The sequence below is a fragment of the Lontra canadensis genome, unplaced genomic scaffold (genome assembly GCF_010015895.1).
Source record: "Lontra canadensis isolate GAN:19392208 unplaced genomic scaffold, GSC_riverotter_1.0 scaffold214, whole genome shotgun sequence".
Lineage (NCBI taxonomy): Eukaryota > Metazoa > Chordata > Mammalia > Carnivora > Mustelidae > Lontra > Lontra canadensis.
In genome coordinates, this window is record NW_022631208.1 from 362,084 (window position 1) to 383,450 (window position 21,367).

A 21,367-nucleotide genomic window follows, 5' to 3' on the forward strand; every position below is an offset into this window, starting at 1 on the left:
GTTCTGACCAAGCTACTCTGATACCAGCAAGCAAGATGTACAGAATTAACTCCTTGATTCAAGTATTATCTCAGTAATTCTGAAATATTAATATATAATACAGTAAACCAGAATAAAGAAATACGTATAGATTCCCAACACAAAATGTTAGCTAATGGCTTGAATCAATCAATCAAACCAATCACTACCTCTCCTCTCTCTCTCAATTCCCCAGTCAACACATGAAAAAACACAAAGGGCCACCTCTACAATGAGAAAACTAAGGCTAAAACTTGGACACCAAGAAAAAAACTGAAAGAAATGTTTAGGGGGCGCCTGGGTGGCTCAGTGGGTTAAAGCCTCTGCCTTCGACTCAGGTCATGGTCTCAGGGTCCTGGGATCGAGCCCCACATCGGGCTCTCTGCTCAGTGGGGAGTCTGCTTCCTCTTCTCTCTCTCTGCCTGCCTCTCCGCCTACTTGTGATCTCTGTCAAATTAAAAAAAAAAAAAATTAAAAAAAAAAAGAAATGTTGTTTAGCAACAGGGTCATACTCCTATCTTACTATTAAATAATGAATTGTTCTTTTAAGGGCAGAGGACAAGTCTTACTTTTGTACCTTCAGGCCAAGCACAGTGCCGGGTCCATAAACCCAATAAATGTCTTATTTTTTTGGAAAACACAGAGGTAATTAAAAGAGACACTTCACATCCTCCCACCACCAGAATTGAAGGCCTTTGGCACCAGACATCAGAACTGATGGCCCTCTGGCACCAGAGCCTATATTCCTTCCATATAATGTATTGCCTTTCTATGACAGTTACCTCCTTCCTCACTGTCCCATTCCTTCTCCATCAGCCTCCAAAAGAAGTAGAGACATAGATGTTTCTTACATTGACTCTTGATAAAAGCTCAGAGTATAAATTTCACCGTTTTGTGAAGGAAAGCTACACAAGTGATTCATGAAGAAAACCCAAGAATAACCAGTTAAAACATTCCTCAGCTAGGCTCTTTCAATCAGCATTTATCTTAGGCTTATGACAGATATTTGACCAAACACTATATATAAACTAAGCTCAGTAGCATATATCTATAAATCAAAAAACTATATGTTCCAAAATCAGATGTTCAAATGCAAAAATGTTTTGCAGTAAAAATCCTAATATTCTTGCCTCAGTGGAGGGCTATCCACACCCATTAGCAGTATGGGCCACAGAGGCTCCTATACATAGTATCAACACATCCATAAAAAAAACTGGATCTGATTGCATTTACATTACTAAATAATTGTGGCAGCAAAGTTCTGCACATAAAACTTTCATCAATACCCTAAATTTGTCTTCTTTTCAAACAACTGAAAGCATTAAAACTGACATATCATTCACAGAAATATGAAGCACCCAAAATCAGCACTGACAATTATGGACGGTTTGTAGGCCCTGGGTTCTATACTCGGAGGTGCTATAGACATGACCACCATAGAAGCAGACTTGTCTATTGATGGCCCAACAGACTGAAGGAAAAACCAACTACTAATGAAGCTATTAGTGTCTGGCTCTTTCAAGAACTAATCATTCTAAGTTTTTTTATACTCAATTTCATAGGTCCTGTCACATCTTAAAAACCATTCAGAGTTTAATTAACTTAGAAACTTCCTTAAACATGAAATATTAAGCAATATTATCTTTGCCTAAAGGCCTGTGCATACCTTATGTTCTAATATAGTTAGAAAAGATTTTTACAAAATACCTTCACCCTTTATTTTGAAAACACGGGGCCTCTGTTCTCTCCCCAAAAAACTATGGCAAAAATTCAATTTTATTCTCAGTAATTATAGCATGACTAATTAAACTCTGATATGTTTGGTTAAAAAATTTTTTTTTTTTTAAGAAACTGGTTCCCCAATAATAAACAATGGGGAAAGAACAGTTTCCTCAGCAAAAGGTTCTGGAAGAACTGGATAGCCACATGCATGCAGAAGCGTGAACCTGAACCACTATCTTATACTCAACTTAATATAAATAAAAGAACAGAAAATAGACCTGAAACTGTAAAATGCCTAAAGAAAACAGGGGTGTTAAGTGTTTTGACACTGTCTGTATTTAACATCAAACGCAAAGGAAATAATGGCAAAAATAAATAAGTAGGCCTACATCGAATTAAAAGGCTTCTGTACAGGGGTGCCTGGGTAGCTGAGTCAGTTAAGCCTCCACCACTTGATTTCAGTGGTGAAAGCCTCAGCTTTGGGCTCCATACTGGGATATAGAGTCTGCTTAAGATTCCCTCTTCTGGGGTGCCTGGGTGGCTCAGTTGATTAAGTGTCTGCTTTCACCTCAGGTCATGATCTCAGGGCTTGGGACCGAGCCCTCCATCAGGCTCACCACTCAGTGTGAGTCTGCTTCTCTCTCTCCCTCTGGTCTCTCTTGGTTTCACTCTCTCTCAAATAAATAAAATCTTAAAAAAAAAAAAAAAAAGATTCCCTCTACCTCACCCTCTGCTCTTCCCCAGTGCCATGATCTCTGTTTGTCCTTCTCTAAAAAAATAAAAGAAAACAAACTGAAAAGGTAACCTAGTGAACGGGAGAAAATACTTAACAGTTATATCTGATGATAAGATGTTACTATCCAAAATACAGAAAGAGCTCATATAACTCAACAGCTAAAAACTTAAAACAACCCAATTAAAAAACTGGACAGAAGAACTAAAAAGATATTTTTCAAAAAAAAAAAAAAAAAGACATAAATGGCCAAAAGTTTCCTGAAAAGGTGCCTGATATCACTCATAAATCATGAGAGACATGTAAATCAAAACCACAATGAGCTACCAAGTCACACCTGTTAGAATGGCTATCATCAAAAAGACAAGAAATAATAAGTGTTGGAAAAAATGTGGAATCCTCGTGCACTGTGTTGGGAATGTAAACTGGTGAAGCCATTAAGGAAAATACTATGAAAGTTCCTCAAAAAATTAAAAATAGAACTACCATATGATCCAGCAATCCCACTTCTGGGCATATATTTTCCAAAGAAAATGAAAACAGGGTATCAAAGAGATATCTGCACTCCTCTGTTTATTGCAGCATTATTCACAAGAGCCAAGATGTAGAAACAACCTAAATGTCAATAAGCAAATGGAGAAAGAAGATGTGGTGTATATGTATATATAATAAAATACTACTCAGCTATGAGAAAGAAGAAAATCCTGTCATTTGTGACAACATGGATGGACCTTGAGGGCGTTCTGCTAAATGAAGTAAGTCACACAGAAAGACAATACTACAGGACATTGCGTATGTGAAATAAAAAAAAAAAACAACCTCAAATTCATAGAAAGAGAGTTGTAAAGTGGTTGCAAGAGGCTGGAATGTGGGGGAAATAAGGGTACAAACTTTCAGCTGTAAAATGATTAAGGTCTCAGGAACTATTGTAAAACATGGTGAGCATAGTTGATAACACTGTACTGTGTAACTGAAATTTTTTAAGAGAGTAGAACTTAAACATTCTTACCAAAAAAGAAAAGAAGTAAGGGAAAGGAAGAGAGGGAGGGAGAGAAAGAAAGGAAAGAAGAGAAACTGGCTCTCAAAAAACTTGGTATAATGTAAAGGCACCTAGGAAAACATCAAATTCACAAAGACAAGAACTTGGTTCACTTAGCCCCCACACACATATATGTACACCATAATCCATGCTTTATTAGATTAATAAACACAGAAATCATACATCCAAAACAGTGCTATCTCATATATAAAGATTTTAAGGGCAATATTTTTTAAAATAAAGAAAAAATGGCTCAAAGCGCAATGTCCTTTAATGAGAAAACAGTTAAATAAATAATTAACCAACACACTGTAGTTGTTGTGCATACAAAGACAGAATTGAGGCCCAGTGACCTCTCCTCACCCAGGCTGGGTCCTGCCCCACTCTATTCCCCCTTGTCAGGATGCGCTTGGCCAAGAGCATCCCAGTCACTCCAGTGCCGCCTCCACTGGGCAGGGATGGCAGATCCTCATTTACCCAATACAGGTATCCTGTGCACTCCCATCCAAATGCAAACCCCACAGCCCAACCTGCTCACAAAGGAGCACCTAGAAGGTCCTAACCAGGCCCAGGACTCAAATCCCCATTCTCCTACCTATGGTGCTGCACAGATACCCATAAAGACCAGCAATGGAGACCCCCAAACCTATTGGTAAAACAGCTGAGTGAAGTATGTGAGACAGAGGTCCACAAATCAAATCATCCCCCCAAGGCCTGTTGTGCCCCCAGAGGCACCTTCATCTGAATTGGGCTTGTCTCTGAACACCTAGTTATACCAGATGACACTCTGAAGCCAGACTGAGTTCCCCTCCAAGATGATGTTTTCCAAGGAGGAAACAATTCAGCTGGCCAGCCAGGGCTCAGACATACTCTTATGAGATTTGAGTCTCCCCAGCCTTCAAGTTCTAAGTCCAACAGATAACCAAATGGCAAGGTACTAGAGAGATCTCATCTCACCACTGTGCAAGATGACAATGCCTCCAGGATCCTGATACAAGAGGGTGGGCAGTCTTCTCCCAGAAGTGAAATGTTAGGGAACTAAAGGAAGGAGGAATTCTGGGAACTAGACTTCGAAAAACCTGAGACTGAGCAGGGGAGCAAAGCCAGGGCCATGACAAGGAAAATCAACATTTCCCTTGGTAGAAAACTAGGCCTTGTTAGACTCCAGCACTGGGTTCATCTGGGGCCTAGTAATATTCTGTCTTCTCACCCTTTCTTTCCCTGGGAGACTGAGGAAAGGCTCATTTTCTCTGACTCCCCCTAAACAAAGATAGGGCTAAACTAAGATAAATATGTGGGCATGTATGTAACTTAAAAATTCATTCTAAAGGCAACTACAAAAGAGAAGTTCTTTTAAAGACAACATCCCTGAATAAATATATTATGTTTTGTTTAATCCCTATATAATTCCTTACAATCTCAATGCTTGTGTTTTTTACATGACAAGCCACAATAAACCTATGTTGAATAAAGAAATAAATGAAGAAATGAGCAAAAGAATAAACAAGGAAATCTACGTAGAATAAAATATGTCTCGGCAAAGAGCCAATCTGAAGAAGTTCCCAGATTTATACCATTTAATAGGAGAGAGTAAAGAAGAGAAGGAGATAATAGCATATTTCTGGTGGAAAGGTCATGATCTACAACTCCATATGCTACACATGGAGGATGATAAGAGGAACCACCTTAGCCATGACCCAAATAAGCTCAACTCTGCAGCACATGTTGTGCTGTAGAGAGAAAGCTTCCTAAGGACACAGGAGGGAATGTACCGGTCTGAATCATCTATGTATCTCTAATAAATATTAGGATAAAATTACTTTGTCAGTTAAACACATCATTTTATTCTAATAACCCTTATGAACAACCTCCCTTAAGCATTATGTTGAAATGACAATACTTATTTGGAAATATATATGTACTTATATAAACATATATTTATTTATATATGTATATATATATATTTATTTTTAACAAATACATTGTTTTTTATGTTTTTTTGTTTTAAAGATTTTATTTATTTATGAGAGAGAGAGAGAGAAAGAGAGAGAGAATGAGTAGGGGGAGGGGCAGAGGGAGAGAGAAAATCTCAAGTGGACACTATGCTGAGCATGGAGCCCGACATGGGGCTGGATCTCATGACCCTGAGATCATGACCTGAGACAAAATCAAGAGTTGGACATTTAACCGACTGAGACAACCAGGCGCCCTTCTATGTTTTTGTTTTTGTTTTTTAATAAAGAGAAGATCTCATAGTTTTATAGTTTCAGCTCCTCTAATATATTTATCTATAAAGTATTTCTCAGTTCCTTCTCGATAGAAGATATAATTATAAGTGTTTCATTATAATTCACGTCATGAAATGTTTGCCAAATTTTCATATCACATATAAACACATATCACAAATTTTAACCTCTACTTATGTAGATACAAAAAAAAAACAGCTCTTAAGATAAAATGTGACACTAATTACCCAAAATACAAATATTTTTAAATAAATGCTACAAGAAAATTTGACATTTTGTGAATTTTTTGAAATCTTTCTGAAGCTTTGCTACAAAGTTAATTCTGTTGCACATGAGCCTTTGAAAACACTAATAATGAAAATTCCAGTGGAATTTTAAATACTTTCACTATGCAACAAAACTATATAATGTTGATATTCTAAAAGTAAAAGATCAATAATATTAATCTTCCTAGTATTCAACAGCTTCATAAACATTTAATTGACTCACTCAAAAAACATTGACTGAGTAGCAACTATATTTGCGAGGTATTTGTAGGGAAAGTGCTGGAAATCTAAAAGTGAACAAGATAGTTAAGATCTTACCACTACCCACATGTAGCTTATACTCTAATGGGTAGAAACAATGAATAAATAAATAAATAGAAAGGAAATGTCAAATCAGGATGAGTGTTCTGATGAAAACAAAACTAGATTAGATGACTGTCACAGCTGGCTGTTCTCAGGTGACATTAAAATGAGGCCTGAAAAATAAATCAAAACGAGAACTGAATGCCAACAGGGGACAGATACTGAAGATCTAGGGGAAGAAGGTTCCAGATAGAACATCAAGTTCAAGGGCTGTAAAGTAAGAATGAATTTGGGGTATCTGAGGAAAAGTATAATGTGAGCAAGGGTGAATACGTCAGTTATGGGGTAAGTAGATGTCAGACTGTGTCAAATCTGCTAAAATAAAGAATTTGGATTAGAGTCTAAGTGCAAAGGCTTTTTGTTTTAAATTTAATTATAGGAAGTTTAAATGTGTGTGAAAAAAAGAGAACAGAGCAAAAGGGATCCACATATATTTATCATCCAGTTTCAACAATTATCAATTCATGCCTAGTCTTGCTTTATCTGTACCTTTATTCATTCCCCATCTACCCCCGAGACATACCATTTTTTTTGTTATGTTAGTCACCATACAATACATCATTAGTTTCTGATGTAGTGTTCCATGATTCATTGTTTGCGTATAATACCCAGTGCTCCATGCAATACATGCCCTTCTTAATATCCATCACCAGGCTCACCGATCCTCCACGCCCTCCCCTTCATAATTTATACACATTTTAACATTTATCACTAAAAGATAAGGACTCTTCTTACAAATATAACCCCTATCAAAAGTACTATCACTAAATCATTATTTTCAGTAATAATTTATTAAAATCACCAGCTATCTAGCCAGTGTCCAAATTTTTCTGTGTATCAATTTTTTTCTGAAGCTCACTGGTTCAAGTCAAATCCAAATAAGGTCCAGATTCTGCAGTTACTAAGTTTTGTGATCTTTTAATCTATAGATTATGATTCTATCACTTTTTTCTCCTTACAATTTATCTGTTGGGAGGAAAAGAAAAACTGGGTTACTTGTTCTACCGGATTTTCCACACTCCAGACTTCCTGATGGCATCCTTACAGTATCACTTAACATGTTCCTCTGTTTACTGTATTTCCTACACACTGGTAGTTAGATATGAATGTTTAACCAGATTCAGATTCAAACTTCTAGCAAAACTACTCCATACCATAGTTGATGTTATGGACTCTGACTGGGAAGCATATAATGTGTTCTCTATGCTACATGCATATATTAGCAGTTAGTAATAATTACTCTTAGATCTATTATAATACTTAATTAGGGGTTATAAAATATTGATATTACAATTCTATCATTCCTTCTTTATCAACTGAAATATGTCAGTAAAGGAAAAACTTCCTTCATCAACCATTTGCTTAACAGTGTAAGAAAAATGCTTGATTCTCTTTATTTTTAAGTTTTTCAAATAATAAAATGGCTGCTTAGTGTACTGATTAGTTTTAGTAGTGAACTTTTTAAAAATCTTTCTAAATACTGTCAGGAGAATACAGTGGTATGTAGGAAAGCAAGAGTGAAAGCACCGACACCACTTAGGAGGCTCTTGCAGGAGTCTAAATGACTCCTAATGATGATGAGTTATACGAGGATGGTAGAGAAGATGAAGAAATGCAGACAGATTAAATATATATTTGGAATGTAAAGTCTAGAGGACTTGCCGATAGATTATATTTCCGTGGTAAGGGAAAAAAAAATCAACAAGCATCTAAGTGCCTTAGTTTATGGGAAACACTAAAAAGAGAGCAGATTTAAGGAAAATTAAATAAATATTTACCAAATCCTTACTACTGTTTTTTTCTTTATCCTGACTGGAAATAATTAAAAATTTCAGAAAGTAGAAATAAAATAGTCTTATGGTATTTTTTGATAATAATTTTTTTCCTAAAATAAAAATAACATCAAAGAAGATAAATTTCTACTCTTCCTCAGACAACTCATTTTCTCACCTTTCCCCCCATATACATTAACAAAGGACATCGTGGCCAGAAATTTTTACTCTTGATCTTAACCAAATGGCTGAGAAGCAATACTGGGTAAAAAAATTTAAAAAGTAATAAATATTATTACTATCTTTTTAAAAATATTTTTTATTTAAGTTTAATTAATTAACATATAGTGTATTATTGTTTTCAGAGGTACAGGCCTGTGATATCCATCTTATAATAAATATTATTTTTATAAGATTTTACTTATTTATTTATTTGAGACCGAGAAGGAGAACATAAGCAGGGAGAAGGGCAGAAGAAGAGGAGAGGCAGGCTCCCCACTGAGCAGAGAGCCTGACATGGGGCTCGATCCCAGGACCCTGGGATCATGATCTGAGCTGAAAGCAGATGCTTAACCAACTGAGCCACCTAGGTGCCCCAGTAATAAATATGCTTTCAAACCAGAATAATTATCAATCTCTCACATAGGCTAACATATCACCATAAATAGAATGGATATACAAACAGCTGGATACAGAAAAAATTAGAGAAACAGAGCTCAAAAACATTAACCAGTTACTTAGCATTAACAACTTAATCTTGGGGGAAGATGGGAGCTCCAATTCATCTTTTACAAGCTAATTTTCCATTCTCCCATTTCTAAGTGAGTAATAATGATTCAAATACTCCTGTTGGCTCCCTTGTCTCTCCCTCAAAAGGGAGAATATGGAAGGTTTAAGAAGAAAGAAAAGAGCCTAACCTCAACCTATTATCAACAGCAATAAAAATAGTTAATATTACTTTCTGAATGACAAGATTTCTAGACACAATACCTAAATTTTCATATACAAAATGGATATTAGATTTGCCACAAATCATTTCTTCATATAAAAATTTCATGTTACCTTATTTTGATAACATACATTAACAGAATATCTGATTAATTGGTAAGATAAAAATGACAAATGAATCACTCCTTTTTAATGAATCATTCTTATATGTATTATACTTATGAGTAACAGCTAAACAAATGCTACTGATCTCCGTTAGGCCTTATAACTATACTTATGTATAAGTGTAACTTATTTAATGGTAAATGTATTCTAGGATACAATGTCCTTCTTCTAATATGCAAAGATAGCTCTGGGTTACATTTCCCTACTTCAACACTGCTCCTGTTAATTGGACTCAACTGAACTACTCAGAGCAAAACAAACAGTTCTGTCAGCTAAAAAAAACTACGAGGTGAGAAAATAAGATATGAACAAATAAATTCTAAATATTACAAATACAGATAAAATATTTCAATAATTGAAGAGAGAGATATCCTGGACCTATAGGAAATTGTTGAAAAGAAAGGAGTCTAAATTCATCTGCAAAAGCTATTAAGTCTAAAGAATTTTTTTAAAAAGATTCCATAAGATCTTCAATATAAACATTAAAATATATAAAATTCTATTTCTTGTGTACAGTTATAAAATATTTTGAATTCTGAGATAGGATTTTTCTTTAAATACTACATTTTATCTTACTTTTAAATGCTTCTCTTGACATTTATTTTAAAAGAAAGATAATTAACTGTTTTGTGCTTCTGTGTATTTTCCTTGCTGAGAATCATGAATGTTTTAATGCAAATCAGCTCCACCAAACATCTTCATAGATGACATTATGTATTCTGAATATCAATTATTCAAAAATGCATAGTCAGAAGATTTCCAAATCATTTGTTTAAACACAGAATGTACAAATATCAAACAATATATCAACATTCTCTGTAATACAAAATAGATCCTTTATATTCATGTATATGTCATAAGGCAGACTGACTCTTAGCCTTAAATGCTTTTGCTAATCTACATTCTCCATCTAAAACAGCACATTTTTTTTCTCATTCCACTTCATTCCCACTGCCTCCCCTTGGTAAAATTTTCTCTGTTTCTTCTTTCTCATTCTCCCTTTCTAGATGCTAAGCAATCCCCAAATACAGTTTGTTACTCTGCCAATCTTCTAATAGATTATCCTTACCCTGTAAATAAGGTGAGAAATAGAGTTATAGCTTAGCTTGACAACAGCAAAGCACATATTTTCATTCCCTTTACCTTTCTCATTGCTATTTCTTTGACCTCCTCTCAAAAATACTTTCTCCCACATTCAACTGTAAAAATTAGTGTAATATAGTTTCCAAGGAGTTGGGTTAGAATGTCACCCTAATTACTTTAAATAAGTTAGAGATATGCAGACCCAGAATTTCAAGAATTTCGAGGATTATCTGATCCCAAGGAAAACTGTTCAGGCTTACTGAATCAAAATAAGCATTTTAATAAAAACTCCAGGTGATTTGTGGACAGTCAAGTTTGATATCTTAATAGATTTTAATAGATATGTAGCTAATAGATAATAGGAAAGACATAGGTAGTAAGTGGATGATACCATAACATGATCTTTGAGAGAGAAGTGAGTTTTTATAATTCAATGGTTAAAGAACATTAATTATATAATGCCAGTAGAGAATTAGGCAAATCCTAATAACATCTCTGGAGCTTGAGAATTCAGAGTAAAAAAGGATCACAGATATTCTTTTATTATTTTGGTATGGTTTTCCTACCCCCTTCCTTTATATTTCTCCAGGTTTATCTTCTGTCTTGGGGTTTGGTTTTTGTTATATTTTTTCATGTTTTTATTTTAGATTGCCTCCAATTTCTTCTGTAGAAATATGGAATATTTGGGGCACCTGGGTGGCTCAGTGGGTTAAGCCACTGCCTTCAGCTCAGGTCATGAGCTCAGGGTCCTGGGATCGAGCCCCGCATTGGGCTCTCTGCTCAGTGGGGAGCCTGCTTCCCCCATCTCTCTCTGCCTGTCCCTGCCTACTTGTGCTCTCTCTGTCAAATAAATAAATATTTTTTTAAAATGGGATATTTAAAAAATCAATTCAAAAAAGTATTCATACATATATACATATATCTACACTCTCGTGTATACCTTTCTCTAACCTAATTTACTGACCAACTTACTTTTAAAAATTCTGTGTATGTCTATCCAATCTTATTAAAATATCATCTCCATGGAAATATTCTTTGCCTAACCTCCAAAGTTTTGAAAATGAACATAAATGACCAAATATTATATAACAGAATTTTCCCCCACTTTCTCCCTAAAACTAAACTTTTTGAGACCAGGGATGGATATACCTACACAACAAAACACAATTTTGAAGAACATCTATTCATAAATCACTACCAAAAACTCCAAAGAAAAAGAGAAATTGGAAAGTTTAGTTTAAGATATTCTTCATGTAGGAAATAAAAAATCTTTTATTCCTAACCAATTAATGAACTAACATATGCTTTAAGTGCTATGAGAAATAATAAAATTTGAAGGTATTTCTCTCCTCAAACATTAGGTGACACATTCCTGCCTTGGACTGTTCAGATTATCATTACCTTCCTGGCAGAAAGAAAATACATGAAGAGATATTTAAATCTATTCTTCAAAGTACCTGGAAGCATACCAAATAACAGTATAAAATAAAAACAGGAGTTGAGAAGACAAGGAACAAGGAAAGCCCATCCCAATCATCTGAATCTGAAATTCAAGCTCACCAAATTTAGTCTATAAAAAAGCAAACCTCACATGACAAAATCACTTATCACAAACTCTGTAAGGTTGTAGCCTCTGATGAAAAAAATACCTAATGATTAAACAAACCATGTAACTGGCCATCTCTTATCTCAGTTCTCCAAATACTTTGACTTTCAAATTATTTTTTTTTCCTGAGTAATTAAGCCCCCTTTGAATTTTTTTAAAAAAGATTTTGTTTATTTATTTGTCAGAGAAAGAGTGAGTGAGCACAAGCAGGGGGAGCAGCAGGCACTGGGAGAAGCAGGCTCCCTGCCAAGCAAGAAGCAAGGCAAGACTGGATCCCAGGACCCTGGGATCATGACCTGAGCTGAAGACAGACAGTTAACCGACTGAGCCACTCAGGCACCCCACATTTGTGATATATATAGCCAGGAGGTAAAACAAACCACAATAATTTAAGTGAAACTGAGGACATCAAATACCTTGTTCAGAATATGTGAATTATGACCTAAGGGGTGACAGTTATTTTTAAAGTTCGTATTAACCACTTAAAAGCACTCAAATTATTAAGTGCTGTATTTAAACATAAAGGTAATCATGCAAAATTTGTAGAAGGCCTGCAGTGAACCATTACTTTTATTTCTTAAGTAAAAACTGAGCTTCCAAATGAAAATTTAGAGTAATTTCAAAGAAAAAAATAAATAAATGAAACAGAAATGTCAGCGATAGAAGGGTTATGGGTTCAAACTGCCTAAACTCTTTTCCATAGAAAGAAAGAAGTAATTCAACTATTAAGTTCAACTAGCACGACCTGAAAATTTTAATCATTATTGTAGTTCTGAATATATACTAATGAAAAGATGTATAAGTTATGGAGATAGTGTCAAATTTTAGGGTAGTGGTATACATATGGTTCACTTGATTTACAACCAAGGTACCACTATAATTAAGTATTGGAACAACTGGATATCCACGTGAAAAATAAAATTAGCCTTTACCCTCTTTTCACACCATTTTAAGTATTAAATTGAGAGGGATCATAGACCTAAATGTAAAAGCTGAAATAACCAAGCTTCTAGAAGAAAATATGGGAGGGAGGAATGCAATAACTGGGTGCTGGACATTAAGGAGGGCCCATGATGTAACAAGCACTGGGTATTATATAAGACTGATAAATTATGGACCTCTACCTCTGAAACCAATAATATATTATATGTTAATTAAATGAATTTAAATTTAAAAAAAAATTTTTAATGCAAAGGAAAGAAAATATAGGGAAATATTTCTGTGAGTAGGTAGCTTTCTTAAATAATACATAAATTTATAAGAAAAACAATCTGATAAACTACTTAACCAAAACAAAGAACACTCTATATCAAAAGTAACCATTAAAGAAGTAAAGACACAATCCACAAATTAAGAGAAGATAACTGCAATACATCTGAAAAGGGCTCATATGCAAAATATATAATGAATTCCTTTAACTAAGAAAAGACAAACAACACAATTTAAAAATGGACAGAAAAAGTCATTAAAAAAGGAGATCCAAAGAGCCAATAAGCATTACTCAATGATAAAATGAATATTAAAGCCACAATGAGATATCACAACATACCCAACAGAATTGCCAAGAAAGAGATCATACCAAGTGTTGACAAGGATATAGAACAACTAGAACTCCCCTATATTAACAGTTGGAGATAAAATTGGAACAACCACTCTGTAAAACTCCCTTGGTAGAAAAAAACTAAAATTTAATGTACATTCACTCCAAAACCCAGGAATCTTACATTTACATAGATACCAAAAATGAAATTAATGCATCTGTATACCATAAAGCATGCCTAAGAATGTTTATAGCAGGGGCACCTGGGTGACTCAGTGGGTTATAGCCTCTGCCTTCGGCTCAGGTCATGATCCCAGGGTCCAGGGATCAAGCCCCACATCGGGCTCTCTGCTCAGCAGGGAGCCTGCTTCCTCCTCTCTCTCCACCTGCCTCTCTGCCCACTTGTGATCCCTGTCAAATAAATAAATAAAATCTTTTAAAAAAAAAAGAATGTTTATAGCAGCATTAGTCATAATAGCCCCAAACTACAAACAACCTAAGTAGCAAAGAGAAATGGTATACTGTGGAATACTATATAGCAACAAAAAAGAACAAAGGAATCAGGAGACAGAAATGGAAACACTGCAGGCTCCTGAACTTCCCTCCTCCCATAGACACACCAAGTATACAATAACACACAAAGCAATTCCCTCTAAGTGAATCCAGAAAGTAGTTGTGCAATATGGTTTCACTTATATGTGGAATCTAAAAAACATGAGATACTGTGGACTCTGAAAAACAATCTGAGGGTCTTGGGAAGGGCGGAGGGTAGAAGGTTGTGTGAGCCTGGTGGTGGGTATTATGGAGGGCACGTACTTCTTGGAGCACTGGGTGTGGTGCATAAACAATGAATTCTGGAACACTGAAAAGAAATTTAAAAGATAAGTAAAAATTAAAAAAAAAAAACCACAAATGAACAAACAAAAAAACAAACAGAAACAGACTTATAAATAAATACAGAGAACGAACTGGTGGTTGCCAGGGGAGGGAAGTGAGGAAATGGGCCAAGCTGGTGAAAGAGATCAAGAAGTACACACTTATGTAAAGTAACTCCCAGGGAAGAAAAGTATAGATAGGGAACACAGTAATATTGTAATAACATTGTATGGTGATAGATGGTAACTACACTTATAGTGTAAGTACTGCATAATGTATAGAATTACTGAATCACCATGTTGTACACTTGAAATTAATACATTGTGTCAACTACACTTCAATAATAAAATTTAAAAACATATTCCAAAGGTATTTTTTTCTTTCAAGATTTTATTTAAATTCTAGTTAGTTAACATATAGTGTAGTATGTTTCAGATGTCCAATGGTATTTTTCATAGAAACAGAACAAACAATCCTAAAATTTGTATGGAACCATAAAAGACTCTGAATAACCAAAGCAATCTCAGGAAAATGAAGAAAGCTAAAGGTATCACATTTCCTGATTTCAAACTACACTACCAAGCTATAGTAATCGAAACAGTATGACACTGATAAAAAACAGATGCATAAATTAGTGGAACAAAATAGAGGCCAGGAAAAAGCCAAGCATGTATGTCCATAAATTTTCAACAGAGGAGACAAGAATATACAATGGGGAAAAGACAGTGTCTTCAACACACTGTGCTGAAAAAAACTGGAAAACCACATGCAAAAGAATGAAACGGCTCTAGTATACAAAAATTAACACAAACTGTGTTAAAGAACTGAAAGTAGACTTGACTGTAAAACTATAAGAAGAAAACAGGGGCATGCTCCTCGAATCAGTCTTGGCAATGATTTTTTGGATTTGACACCAAAAGCAGAGGAAGCAATAACAAAAATAAACAAGTGGCACTACATCAAACTAAAATACTTCTGCTTAGCAAAGGAAACCATCAACAAAACAAAAATGCATCCTATGGAAAGGGAAAATATATTTATAAACCACATATGTAACAAAAGGTTAATACCTAAAATATACACTCATACAACTCAATAGCAAAAAAAACACATTTCAGAATGGGCAGAGGATAAATCTTTTAAGGGGGAGGCACCTGGGTGGCTCAGTCAGTAGCCTCCAACTCTTGGTTTTGGCTCAGGTCATGATCTCATAGGTCATGAGATGGAGCCCCATGTCCGGCTTGTGCTCAGTGAGGAGTCTGCTTGAAGATTCTTTCCCTCTGCCCCTCCCTCAACTTGCTTTCTCTCTCTCAAATAAATAAATCTTTTTAAAAAAACACAAATAAATAAAATGAGCAAAGGACTTAAATAGACACTTCTCCAAAGAAGCTATACTAATGGCCAATAGGTTACATGAAAAGGCACTCAACCTCACTATCACCAGGGAAATGCAAATCAAAACTGAGAGATATCACTTCCACCCCACCTTATCACTGATAAGATAGCTTATCACTGATGGGATATCACTTCCCTCTTATCAGAGATAAGAGGTAAATGCCCGCAAGGATGTGGAATAAAGGGAAATATTATACACTACTGGTAAAAATCTTAATTGGTACATAGAAAACAGTATGAAAGTGCCTCAAGAAATCAAGAACAGAACTACCATGTGACATCCCCTCTACCAGCTAGAAATCCCACTTCTGGGTATAGATCTAGAAACAAAACCACTATATTGAAAAGATATCTGTACTCCCATGTTTACTCCAGCACTGTTTGCAATCACCAAGATATGGAAACAATCTAAGTGCCCTTTGATGGATGAATAAAGATGTGGTGCGTACATACAATGGAATACTGTTTAGCCTTTTAAAAGAAGGAAATCCTGGGGGCCTGGGTGGCTCAGTCCTTAAGTATCTGTCTTCAGCTCAGGTCATGATGCTGGGATCATGGGTCCTAGGATCAAGCCCCACCACGGGCTCCCTGCTCCACAGGAAGACTGCTTCTCCCTCTTTCACTCACTGTGCTTGTGTTCCTGTTCTCACTCTCTCTCTCTGTCAAATAAATAAAATAAAATCTTTAAAAAGAAGGAAATCCTGCCATTTGCAACATGTATGAACATGGAAAGCATTGTATAGATTAAAACAAGCCAAACAAAGACAGACACTGCACAGTATCACTTATATGTGGAAATCTTTGGGGGGAAAAAAAAAGCTGAATTTATAAAACAGAGTAGAATGGTGGTTACCAGGGGCAGTGGAATAGGGAAAATAGGGAAAGGGTAGTAAAAGGATCCAAACTTTCAGTAACATGGTAAATAAGGACTGGATGTAATATATAATAACATAGTGACTACTGTTGATAATATTGTATAATTGAAATTTGCTAAGAAAGAGCAGACACACACACACACACACACACACACACAGGTATGTGAGATGATGGATATGTGAATTAACTTGGTGGGAATTCTTTCACAATGTATACACATATCAAATCATCATGTTTTAGACTGTAAATATATATTAATTTTATTTATTGAAATGCCTCACTAAAGCTGAAAATGAAGAAAACACCAAGGATTCATGTAAAAACATGGATGAATCTCACAGCATTATGTTGAAAGAAAAAAGTAAGGCATAAAAGATTCTATTACATGAAGTTTAAGGACAAGCAAAACTCATAAATACTTAAGTAATACACTAAAGTATACCTGAAACATTCTCACCACACACAAAATGAAGAATTGTTAACTATGTAGGACAATGCATGCATTAATTAACCTGACTGTGATAAACATTTCAAAGTATATGTATGTCATCTCATCACATTGTATGCTTTAAATATATACAATTCTACTTATTAATTATACCATGCTGAAAAATAAACATGCATGGATGTATATATAAATAAATATCAATCAATTAGTCAATCATATACTAGTTATCTCTGAAGTTAGCACTGAATGGAAAAGCACAAGAGGGTACACCCTGGGTAATTAAAAATATTCTAGAATTTGATCTGGGTAGGAGTTATGCAGGTATGTAAAATATATTAAAAGCTAGTATACATTACACACTTCACTGTTAAATAGTTTTAAAATGGTAATTTTAAAGTTAGGGTGCTGGAAAAAAGGCAAAAACAAGTGTCAAAAAATCTGAAGGGAAAAGTAATATCACAAACAGCTGCCCAGTCCTTTTGGGAAGCAATATGGCTTTTTATGTATGTCTATACATAGATATGTATGTGTGTAAAAGAAAAAGTCTCTGACATACACAGAAAATATTTTTCATACAAATATTTATAATGGGGAGTGCAAACAAAACACTAAATTTCTAATAATGGGGAAAAGTTGGGAAGACTAAGTTACACATACTCACTCCGAAACATACAACCATCATAATTGTGTTTACCATTTATTGAGAAGAGGTTTTACATGTCACTGTAGCAGTTTGTAAAGCATGATTCAGATATTCATCACACAAGTGAAATAAAAACAAGTGATATACATGTCTGACTGTTCAAGATTATGAATGCAGACATATTCTGATTTTTAAAACCATGGTAGCAGTTCTGCTTCTCAGTTAAAAGAATTAGTGGGAGACATCTAAACAACAGGCACAGAACAGAGAGAATCTGTTCCCCCAGACTCTTCCGTTATTTGAACATACATTCAAACATTTTTAGTTCCTGGTTCAGATACCACTTGTGGAAGTAAACAAGGTAGAAGTGACAGCATATAATCCATAATTTTCCTACTGCTTGAAATAGCTACCTTTACCTAATATATATTCATTTTGCATGGAAAGCTACTAGTTCTACAGCAATAACAAAATGACACAAAGAAATTGACCTGAGCTTTAGTTCTTAACCAGATGCAATTTTGACCTCATTCACACCACAGGACATTGGCAATGTCTAGAGAAAATTTTAATTGTCACAAAGAGGGCTGCTACGGACAATTAATGGATAGAAGTCAGATACTCTTCCAGTGCCCAAGGCAGCCCTATTCTCTTCCCAGTAAAAGACTAGCCTGTCTAAAATATCAATAGCAAAATTGAAAAACCTGAACCAGGAGTTGCCCGACTATAAAATTTTATGTCATTGGATCATCCCTGATTTGTCTTCTTGGCTATAATCTGGAGGTCAACAGTTAGATCTACAGCATTTAAAGAAGACAGGCAGGTAGCAAAAACCCTGAGTTGGTACAAAACCATTTTTGGAACCTTATCTGTGACCAAGGTACATGGTATTCCTGCTACAACATTTCATATCCTCTATTATAAATAATATCCAACATCTACTTAAAACATGGTAGCCAAAGCAATAGTCAGAGGAGTGCTTATAGTATATTTATGATTCAAAATAAGATTCAACTAAAAATTTAGAAAATAATAATAAACCTTGAGAAAATAGGAGGGGAAAGTAATTTAATAGTGAAGAAATTCATGCTCTATAAAAACAAAAAGCTGGAGATTTAACCTCAACAGTAAACCATTACAAAAATATGTCTTAACTGAAGAAAATTATAGACCAACATCCCTCATAAGCACTAAAAGAAAACTCTTAAAGTATTAGAAAAAGAAATCTAGCAAAATAAAAAATGAAACACATCATGTCAAACTAGGATTTAATCTTAGGAATACAAGGTTAGTTTAACTTACAAAAACCAACATAGTTTACCAATTGGCAGAATAAAGAGTAAAAACTATTTAATCCTAACCACAGATGAAGAAAAAGCATTAGACAAATACCCATTATTAATAATGACTTTTCAGCAAAGTATGAATATAACTATCTGAAGCAGATGGATGGTATCTGTGAAAAAGTAAAGCTAATACTACTTAATGGTGAGATATTAAATGCTTTTCTCCAAAATCAGGAACAAGGTGAAGAAATCCATTCTCAACACTCTTATTCTATTATGTACTGAAAAAACTGAGTCAGTGCAATATGACAAGAAAAAGAAATAAAAGATATAAATATTAAATTTCTAAAAATGGGCAGAAGTTGAAAGATTGAATTATATATACTCACTTTGAAAGGTACAGTTACTATGATGAGTTACCATTTATTGAGAGAATGTTTTATGTGCCACTGTAGCAGTTTGTGAAGCATGCTTCAGGTAATTATCATGTAAGTGAAATATAAACAAGTAATGTGCTTTTCTGACCAAGATTCTTTATTCCTAGATAACATGATTACAAATGCAAAAGACCCTATTAAATATACAAATATACCAGGTTAAATAATTTAGTAATGTAGTAAGATACAAGATCAATATATAAAATTGGATTGTGTTTCTATATACTGGCAAAACAAAATTAAAATGAAATTAAAAACAAAACTATATTTAAAGTAAGCCTAACAAAAGATATGCAAGTTTACTAAACTACAAAATACTACTGAGAGAAATATTTTTACAAACCTAAGTAAATGGCCAGATATATAATATTTACAGACGACTCAACACTGTTATGATAGCAATTCAGTCCAAACTGAGGTACAGATTCCACATAATCACCAGCAAAATTCCAACAAATACTTATTTTGAAGAAGTTGACAAGCTAATTCTAAAATTTCTACGGAAATGCACATGATCTAAAATTCCCAAAACAATCTTTAAAAAGAAAACAAATCTGAAGTTTTATACCACAGCAATCAAGAACATATAGTATTGGTGTGAGGGAGATAACAGAATAAAGAATCCAAAAACAGATCCCACCACATACTCACACGGTTATCTATCATCTATCTATCTATCCACACATATACATGCACAATGTGGGGGTTAAGAGCCTGACCCCTTCACCTGCACAGTCAAAAATCCACATATAATTTGTGAGTCCCCCAAAATACAACTACTAATACCCTACTATTGCTCGGAAGCCTTAATGAGATAACATAAACAGTAAATTAACATATATTTTGTATGTTACATGCATTATATATTGCATTCTTACAATAAAGTAAGCTAGAAAAGAAAATTAAGAAAATTGTGAGGAAGAGAGAATAAATTTAGTACTCTACCGTATTTAGAAAAAAGTCCATACATAAGTGGACCCATGCGTTCAAATCCATGTGGTTCAAGAGTCAATTTTAAGTATATTAAAATTTTTAAAAATTATATATCCTACTGGTTTGCTTCTCTAGGTGAAATGTGACACAGATTTTAAAAGATTTAGGAGACACACAAACCAGTTACACCATATTTGTTTGGGTACAGGCTTGAACAAAATGTAAAAAACGTCATAAAATCACTGAGGAAATTTAAACACAGACTGGATATTTGACAATATTAAGGAATTTCTGCTAACTATTTTCAATGTAATAGTGGTATTTTGCATATTTTTTAAAAGATGCAAATGTAAAACTTAAGATACTATTACACTCTTTATAGAATGGCTAAAATAAAAAAGAATGACAATACCAACTATTGAAAAGATTGCAAAGCAAATGGAAATCTCATACAGTACAGGAGACGACTTGTACAAAATGTTTGTAATAGCAACTTTATTCTTATTTTTAAATTATTTTTATTGACATATAATGTATTATTTGCCCCAGGAGTCCAGGTCTGTGAATCACCAGGCTTACACATTTCACAGCACTTACCACAGCACTTACCAATGTCCATAACCCAACCAACCTCTCCCTAGCCCCCATCCCACAGCAAGCCTCAGTTTGTTTTGTAAGATTAAGTGTCTCTTATGGTTTGTCTCCCTCCCAATCCCATCTTGTTTCATTTTTACCTTCCCTACCACACAAAGCCCCCACCCTGCCTCTCAAATTCCTCATATCAGAGAGATCATATGATAATTGTCTTTCTCTGACTGACTTATTTTGCTCAGCATAATACCCTCTAGCTCTATCCACATTGTTGCAAATGGCAATATTTAATTTCTTTTGATGGCTGCACAGTATTCCATTGTACACACACACACATAAACATATATATATCTTCTTTATCTGTTCATCTGTTGATGGACA

General features: G+C 34.6%; 1 protein-coding gene and 1 pseudogene across 3 annotated transcripts in view; one reads left to right on the forward strand and one right to left on the reverse strand.

The window, feature by feature from the left end:
• Positions 1-21,367, reverse strand: part of NUBPL (nucleotide binding protein like) — a 212,309-nt gene that overhangs the window by 72,650 nt on the left and 118,292 nt on the right. For 2 of the 3 annotated variants that reach the window (XM_032848884.1, XM_032848886.1), the window contains one exon: positions 2,468-2,509. The exons of the other annotated variant lie outside the window; for it this stretch is intronic. In XM_032848884.1, coding sequence (XP_032704775.1) covers positions 2,468-2,509 — 42 coding nt within the window. The remainder of the gene's footprint in view (positions 1-2,467; positions 2,510-21,367) is intronic. 3 annotated transcript variants of the gene reach the window in all.
• On the forward strand, positions 3,891-4,726 carry LOC116861949 (annotated as a pseudogene).